The 9,000-nt window shown below is 37.1% G+C and overlaps 1 protein-coding gene across 4 annotated transcripts in view; it reads right to left on the reverse strand.

Annotated features, from left to right (window-relative positions):
* The window catches only part of usp36 (ubiquitin specific peptidase 36), a 30,764-nt gene that overhangs the window by 7,318 nt on the left and 14,446 nt on the right, over positions 1-9,000 (reverse strand). For 3 of the 4 annotated variants that reach the window (XM_016524248.1, XM_016524249.1, XM_016524250.1), the window contains exons 7-15: positions 8,536-8,606; positions 8,330-8,412; positions 8,061-8,172; positions 7,840-7,980; positions 7,006-7,106; positions 6,768-6,903; positions 3,790-4,143; positions 2,319-2,525; positions 1,718-1,833 (exon numbers count right to left, since the gene is read on the reverse strand). In XM_016524248.1, the coding sequence (XP_016379734.1) occupies positions 1,718-1,833; positions 2,319-2,525; positions 3,790-4,143; positions 6,768-6,903; positions 7,006-7,106; positions 7,840-7,980; positions 8,061-8,172; positions 8,330-8,412; positions 8,536-8,606 (1,321 nt within the window). The remainder of the gene's footprint in view (positions 1-1,717; positions 1,834-2,318; positions 2,526-3,789; positions 4,144-6,767; positions 6,904-7,005; positions 7,107-7,839; positions 7,981-8,060; positions 8,173-8,329; positions 8,413-8,535; positions 8,607-9,000) is intronic. The other variant, XM_016524251.1, reaches the window with a different exon arrangement.

Below are 9,000 nucleotides of genomic sequence, written 5' to 3' on the forward strand. Positions count from 1 at the left end.
GTTTCCCCTTCGGCGCGCATGCTGACCCTATACGGTCTATGATGCTGAGAAAATAATGCTGACTCACAGCCTGTAAGTACGTTTTCATATTTAAAGTATTTGCCACTGACGATTCAAACGCGAGTTTTGAGCAGTATAGAGTAGCGCTTGTTGTTTGTCGTTTCTCCGATCACAAATTCAGACATGGTTTTATGTTTACGCGGCGCGATGCAAAAATGTATGCGTTTCAGAACAGGGGGCATAGAAGAGAAACAATAATGTACAGTATGTGGAAAAAAAATTGTTTTTTTAACCTTAAACCGCATAAACATTTCATTACACCAAATACACCAAATAATGTTCTTTTTTAGCAGCATCATATGACCCCTTTAAAAATCAGGTTGTAAAAATCAAAGCAACAGCTTTTAAGTGCGATGTCAAAGAGCATCACTATGTACTGCCACTGTACTGAATTTACTCGTATTCATAGATGTTTATTAAATCACAGAAGAACAAAAATCGTATGGATTTGGAACAACATGAGGGTGAACAAATAATAATTTTTCTTTTGTATGTGAACTATTCCTTTAAATCATTTAACTTAATTACTGTAATTTAGATCAAACATAAAATACGGGCTCCAATCAAATATTGTTTTGTAGATCAATTATTTTTGGAGTAATTTATTTCTGCTTTTTGTAACTTCACAAGTCAGCATGAAATTCACACTAATTATTTTCTAAAAGCATGTTAACAATCTTATCGCAAACAATTAATCCATGCACGTTTTAAAGTTTTTTTGACCTCAATTTATCAAAAATGTCATACTTATAATTTTTTGTTACAATCTGATATACATCACAATATGATAGAAAAGATCTGTCGCTACTTCACTTTCACTATGACTTTAATGCAAGTCAGTGGGAGTTTTTCCGACTTTCATCAAAGTCAGCATGAAATGGAAATTGCGACCTACTTTTTCAATTTTTGGTGAACTATCATTTTAATCTTTTTAATTAAAGATTATAGTGATATGCATGAATAAACTAAATCCTAACTGAAATGGATCAAATAGTAACCAATTAGGAACACTCTTTTCAAGGCAAAAAAAAACGTATAAAACAGGTGTCTCCAGTCCTGCTCCTGGAGTTCAGCTCCAACCCTAATCTAACAAACCTGAACCAGCTAATCAATGTTGAACAAGGTTGTAATTATCAAGGGTTTGAACTGAAGTCTGCAGGACGGAATATCTCCAAGAGCAGGGCTGGAGATCCCTGATATAAAGCATTCAGAAGACTCGATTCATGACTGATTTTACACAATACTCCAACAAACAAATCTCACACACACAACTAGTATCATCAATGCATTTCAGTACTGAATCAACTAGATTTATAATCAGCATTTCTTTCACAACTTGTTGCAATGATTTCTGGGGTTTTTTTGTCAATGGAAATATTTGAGCTTTTGCAACAGCCTATGTGCTGCATTAAAACAGAACCACAGCTTACTAGGTTTTTTTGGCAGGGAACATGTGCGATGTGCGCAGCCGAAAGCAAGCAAGATGTGTGCCGAGTGTCACGACAACAGCAAAGCAGCTCTGATGCGGCAAATTATTTACACACAGAACCAAAGCCTAAACTTAAACTTAACATTAATAATAAAGTTGGTGATTTCATCTGAAAAGGAAAGTCAAACTTAAAGTGAATCTGCTCTGAACTTCAGAGCGAGGGAGTACCTGTGGTACGGGTGGGATGAGGCCCGGCTGAGGTGGTGTTTGGGGTCACTGGACAGATGAAGAGATGAAGGGGGCGGAGCCTCAGTGCTGCTGCTCGGGCTCTGCCAGGGACTGGCCTGCAGTTATTGACATAAATAAAAACTTTGTGGTCTAAAAAAAAATATAAAATAAAAAAAACATAGCCATGAAACGTGACAATGACAAAGGGACCCATATGGGGAAGAAATCAAGACCAAACAGAAAAAAAAAGAAAGAAAGAAAGAAAAAAGCAGGAAGGGGGAAGGAAAAAAAAGAAAGTGTAGCAGAGAAGAATTAGAAGTTGTTAGGGAAAAAAAAAAAAGATTTTTTTTTAAAAAGGACAGCAGTGCAGACTGCGAACCGACAAAACAGACATGAGCTGAAAGAAGTAAACGTATTATCATCATTATTATTACAGGATTAATATTGGCCAGTGTGAGCAAAATCTCAGAGCTCCAGGTTTTAAGGGAAGTCTTTTTCAACACCAGTACATCTATGAGGAATGAAGTGGACAAACATGGGAAGGCGAACACACAAACCAGCAGCAGATGAAACGAGGGTGGATGGAGCTGGTAGGACTGACCTTCTTGGCGGACAGGGCGAGTCGTTTAGCGGGCGGGGGGGACATGGTGCTGACGGGCTCTAACGAGACGTTGGTGAGGGCCTGGGGTTTGAGTTTCACCACCTTCTGCTCCTCTGAGGTCACACGCTCTGTGCTCTTAGCTGGAGACGCTGGACCGATCACTCTAGAGGCGTCACCAACAGGTGCGCTCCTCGTGCCAATAGACTCCTGAGCGGAAACACAAACGACATCTGAGGTGAACATCAAACTAGGGCTGGACGATACGGCCAAAAATATTAATCAATGTTTATCACATACGTTATATGATAGTGATATTTATCACAATATTCATTTACCATTAATGGGGAAAGAAATGCTTTCCATATGTTTGTTAGGCCTTGAGAATGAATATAAACGTAACTTGTTTGAACACAATAAAACTCCACAGAGTAAGCTACCTTGTAATTCAGGGGCTCATGAAATCCATTTTATTTTTCCTTCAATTCTGTGTTTTCCATTTAATTTTTTTCTGGATTCTGAATTTTATGATCAAAAATGTTGTCAAAAAAAAAACAAAACAAAAAAAAAAACTTTTAACAATTTAATCTTTTAAAATTTAAATCAAATGAACAACAAAGCGTTCCTTTTATATTAATATTATTAATATTAGTCAAATAAGACGCTACATAACAGAACTGTGTAAATTACCATATTGACCCGAATATAAGACGATGTTTTTTTCTTGGAAATACATCTGAAAAAACACGGTCGTCTTATATTCGGGCCAATGCGGTAACACATGGATGAAAAAATTATTTGGTTGTATGATATTCCTTAAAAATAATATTATTATTATTATTACTTTGAGAAGTACATTTTTGTAGCATAGAAGAGTAATATATTTGTCATAATTTCTTCAAGTTAAACCAAACTTTTATTTTGGTGGTTTGTAGTGTGTATTTGACGATAGTTTTTCTCAAACAAAAGGTTAAAAAGCTTGTGAAGTGCCTCTCAGAGCAGCTCTGGAGACGAAGCTCATGTCCTCATACACTGAGACAGCAGATGCTGAAAACACAGTGAGTGTCACGCGTGTTTGAGTTTGAGTGAATAAGCGTTGCAGTTTCATCTGCTTCACAGACACGCACAGAACATGCAGACTTATTAACGTCATGCACTGGCTGTTTACTTATGCTGTTAGATTAATCCATATCAAGTAAAAATGTTCAGAGCTGATCATCATCAACAAATTTTCTTGCAATCTCGATATGATTATTGTTTATCACCTAGCCTCACATCAAACTGCACTCATTTAGAATATTTAATGAATCTGTAGTGTTAGCTAAATAAAGGGAAACATCTTCAGACTTGAATTTGGTATTCCGGGATAAACAGTTTCTTTTTAAACAAATATACCACGTCATCATTACCCCAAACTCTTGTATGACTGCCGATCCACCACTTAAAGAGCATATACAAGTCCACGGAGACTTACTTTAGACTCAGATGAGGTGTCTGCCGAGGAGGTGTCGGACAGGGATTTGAGTGAGGTAGATGATGGCAGGCCGCGGCCCTCGCTGTTGCTCCTCTTGTCTGTGTTGGGTTTGGGGAGGCCGTTGGATGGAACAGGAGTGCCGTTGCGGGACTGAGGCTGAGGTATTGGCTTCTTCACTTTCTTAAAGGGCTCCTCGATCAGTGTGGGTCCACCGGGCGGCTTGGGTGGGGCATGGGAGTTCCCCGTACCATTAGACAACTTCGGCGACTGGACCCCTGAAAAGTTCCTGGCTACTGGAATACCGAGACCCCCATCCACAGACTGGATTTTTCTCAGATGAGCGGGATCAAGCTTCTTTAGAAGGAAAAATAAGACATTTTGAAAAAAATGCAACATTATCCAACAAGTGAAAAGAGGCCACCCATATCCATGACTCACCAGATACGACTACGACATATATACGACATGAGAGAGATACGTCAGACCATAAATTTGGATTAAGCCATATGTCGGATTTGTATTGTTTTGTGAGCTGCTCACCTGACTTTTCCACGATTTGAATGCTTTTTCCACAAGTTATTTCTCTTCCCAAATCCTTACTCAAGTCTCACCCTCAGTCTTTGCAGGGGATTTATTTACATAACGTTTATTTACCTCAATTCATTCACTTTTAATCCCTATATTTGCATCCTTAAATGTGGTAAAGTAGAAAACACTGTATATCAGATATATATTTACTATTGCTGTCAAACGATTAATCGCGATTAATCGCATCCAAAATAAAAGTTTTTGTTTACATAATAAATATACACAGCACACACACATATACTATGTATATATAAATACACACACACATGCATGTATATATTTAAAAAAAATATGTTACGTTTATATATTAAATATATTTATATATGATATAAATTATATGAATATAAATGTATACATGGAAATACATGTAAATATTTTCAAAATATATGCTGTATGTGTGTGTATTTATATATACATAATAAATACACACAATACACGCATATTATGTAAACAAAAACTTTTATTTTGGATGCGATTAATCGTTTGACAGCACTAATATTTACTTGTCAAAATAACAGAATGTTTTTCAAGTATCGTTAATGGTTTTTCAGTTGTTGGTGAATTACAAAATACTGGTCTGTGTAATCATAGAGAAATGTTTTCAGGGCTCGAAATTCAGCGCGGGATTGCACATAATTCTACTGATTGCCGCAGTTTCTGTGCTTATAATGCGGGATTTTAATTTATTAATATAAATTCCCGCAAACATTTCAGCGTGAAAGATGCTCGGGACAGATGACGGAATGTATGGCACGTGCTTTTGAGTCTTACAATTTTAAACACTCAAGTGCTTAATTCAGTAGATGCGCGCTCTCTGTGAGACCGCTTTGTGTCAGCTCACACCCAAGAGCCGCATCTGAGTGCGCGCGACTACAGAATGAAGATGTGTTGCGCCTTATTGCGCGTAAACGACCAAATAGATACAAAATTATGTTAAAGGGGTCATATGATGCGATTTCAATTTTTCCTTTCTCTTTGGAGTGTTACAAGCTCTTGGTGCATAAAGAAGATCTGTAAAGTGGCAAAGACTAAAGTCTCAAATCCAAAGAGATATTCTTTATAAAAGTTAAGAGTCATATGAGCTTTGTAAAAATCGACGCGTTTCAGAAAGGCGGGGCATAGAGGAGAAACAATAATGTACAGTATGTGGAAAAAAATGTGTTTTTTGAACCTTAAACCGCATAAACAAACCAAATACACAAAATAATGTTCTTTTTAGCAGCATCATATGACCCCTTTAAAATGCCCGTCTTGAGGAGTATTCACGTAAACAGTCGATTTATACTAAACATTGTTGGTATATAGGCTATTAAGTGAATGTAAACCATTGAGAAACAAAACTTGTGTGTAACAGTTAGATCTGTGCATGAGCTCTTAAAGAGACAGCAACCTAAATAAACCTGCTGCTGTCTGTCATTAATGCTTATTTATACACTGAAGACCAACCAGTGTTATTTTAAAGTTAAATAGATTATTCAGTTTCTGTGGTATTTCTGTACCTGAATATTACGGTTATACCTACCTGAAAAACTTAAAGCGCAGTTCATTTTAGTTGCATTTTGTTATTGTATTTGTTTGTGCCATTGCTTGTCATTTCTCTATTCTTATTTTATTACAAACTCTTTTCTTGTCTTTTTTAGTTAAAATAAATTCAATTCAAAGTTATTTTTTAGTATCTTCCTCACAATATAAATATGAATCAACAACATTATAAATTGTAAAAAACAAATACACTGGGTGACGAAACATTTAGGTTGGATGATTAAAAAAAAAAATACCCCAACTCCCCCCTAAATTTAAAAAAACTCCCCCCATAAGAGCCACCTAAAAGGGGAATTTTCCAAAACAAAATTCAGGCCCTGGTTTTATCTCATGGGTTTCAGTTTTTTTCTCTCCTCACATTTAACTTTCACACCATTTGTGCTTGTTAGGCACATCAGGTTTATCTGTACTTTTCCAGATGCAGGTAATTCAGTTCCACTTTAAATTTGTTAGGCTCTGTGTTTATAATAAATATTTATATTGAATGCAAATAATTTATTTTATATTTATATTTTGTATTCTTGCTCTGTATACGGTTACATTTTTTGTGAAGTGAAGTTAACTAAAATGCATGTTTATTAGGTTTGTAAACATTTAGTTTGAATGGATTTATTTCACATTTCTAAATGTAATAAAATGCGACTATTGCTAGTGTTGTTTTTTTATATACTTATATAATTTATTAAAAAATGTGATGTATATAATTTGTAAAAATTTTGATTCTGTGCAGCTGATATTCAGGTGCAACTTTTTTGCATCCTTCAATGTAAATATTTGTTCGGTAAAAACAGGCAAATTCCTTTGGTTTTATTCATATCATATCTCCAGATTGTGTCAGACGTGCCTACCTTTGTAACCTGTGGTGAAGACAAAGGTCCATTAAGTGTGCTCTTCTTCAGCTGCTCCGGTGTCATGTTAGTTCTCCCAGAGTGCACTATGTTCTGCTTTGTATTTGAAGCATCTGTATTTTTCTTTTCAGGGATCCTACCACAGAAAAGATGTGACTGTAAAAATCAGGCCTATCTACTGGGCAACAGTAGATAGATTCTACTATATGAAGTGTAGATGAAAAAGCATGAATATTACCTCAGGTAAAAGAGGACATAGGCCTGCTGATTAAGGACAACCTTGATGTTACTGGAATGCACCATTGAGTCATTCATCTGGTACCACTGTCCATTACTGGCCTATGAAAGAACATTTGCATCAGAATATTAGCCATACAAATTAAACATGAAAAAGACAACAGGAAGTAACAACTTTTAAGTTCTCTCATCAAGATTTTGTTTCTCTTACTGGTTCCTTGATCTTCCGACCATTGTTTTTCGCTTTAACTTTGACTTACTGCCATCTATCAAAGGTCTTACACTCACCATGTTAAAATACCAACATAACCTGAAGTCAGTGGTTTTGTGATGCATTATCTACAATGAGCTCTTCTAATTTTTGTTGTGGGAAGACTTTGAAAGTATTGGCGGTAAGTTGCCACAGACCATGGTGAAATGTACAATCATTATACAGAAGACTTGACCGCTCAATGCTGTGATTAGCCAATCAGAATCAAGCATTCCAGAGAGTAGTAACCAATAAGAGTGTCCAGCGGTACCCGTTTTTGCAGTAGCCTTGGTTCAAAGTATTTTTTCCCATTCATTTTTCAGCTACGAGGTTGACCAGAAACGCAATTATCTAAAAAAAAAAAAAAACTAGTGAACTGATGGCTTCAACAAATGCATATACCAACAACAACCTCTTAGCTCACAGAAGGTCCGTCTGTATTTGAATTGGAGTTTTACTTCCAGAACCTGACTATAGTAATAATGTTCTACAGAAAATAAAACGATCTGCTTTTAAAAAAACAAAAATACATCTGAAATGAATAAACAACTGGGTTTTATTTAAAAGCCATCACATGGCACTCACCTTGACGTAGCAGTAGTAGTGTCCAGCATGGCAGCTGTACCCTGAGTGCACGAGGACGGCATAGAGGCCATACATCACAGGATCACCTGTGCTCTGGGACATGTACGGGCGAATGTTCAGGAACTCTGGGTAGCCAACATCCTAACAGAAAACCATCAGTCAGTGGGCTGATCACAGACTATAAGCCTGTTTGCGTGTCAGTGAAATGAATAGGTTGATACCTTGGTAATTTTTCCTCCACTGAAGTTGGCGAAACGTTTAAGTGACAGCGTCAGCACATTCGATGTTCTGTGGACTGTGAACCTCTTAGTCGCTGGAACTTTCTTCTTACATCTAAAGCGAGAAAAGAATACGATGAACAACTGATGTCAAACTGTGGCTCTGGGTGGTTGCTTACTGGATCAAAAACTCGACTGGCCTGCATGAAGATGTTTTGATGGTATTGTACAAACTACTAAGGAAGACCCATGGTTCTGGGTGTACAACTCACTTGGCACACATGTAGGCGTTCTCGCCGCTCAAAACATCAGGCTTGACAAATAGTTCCAGAGCACGAACGATGTTGGCCGCTTGCTGAAAAGGAAAGAGAGAGGGAGTTAATGTTATTCAGAGGAGATTTCAGTCTGGGGCAAGAGACATCCATCATCCTGATGTGACTGAACCACAGGGCTCTGAAAAACAAAGTCAGACTCTCACCCGAATCTCCACGGCGATGTCCAGGTATGGGTCATACGTATCCGACACGCTTTTACAAATAGAGCACTTCACTGCAAAATCAGAGGAAACAATGTAAAGATCTCATGCTTTCCAGAAAATACGAAGCAGCACAACTATTTTCAACATTGATAGAAATAAATGTTTCTTGAGCAGCAAATCAGCATGATTTCTAAAAAATCATGTGACACTGAAGAATTAAAGGTCCCATATTGTACACCTTTCTGGAGTTTTATTTTAGGTTTTGATGTCCTTAAGAATATATATTTGCAGTATAAGTACCAAAAACCATCTCAATATATTGTACAGCTCCTCTCTCAGGAGCTCTGCTGAGAACAGGTCGATTTTGGCCTGTCTAATCAATATTCATGAGCTTTTCTGATTGGCCTGTTGTTTTCTGAGTGACACACGGCCCGGCCAACCACAGGTAACTAGGGTCAGCCGACG

Source organism: Sinocyclocheilus rhinocerous, unplaced genomic scaffold, assembly GCF_001515625.1.
Source record: "Sinocyclocheilus rhinocerous isolate Xijiao unplaced genomic scaffold, SAMN03320098_v1.1 scaffold393, whole genome shotgun sequence".
NCBI lineage: Eukaryota > Metazoa > Chordata > Actinopteri > Cypriniformes > Cyprinidae > Sinocyclocheilus > Sinocyclocheilus rhinocerous.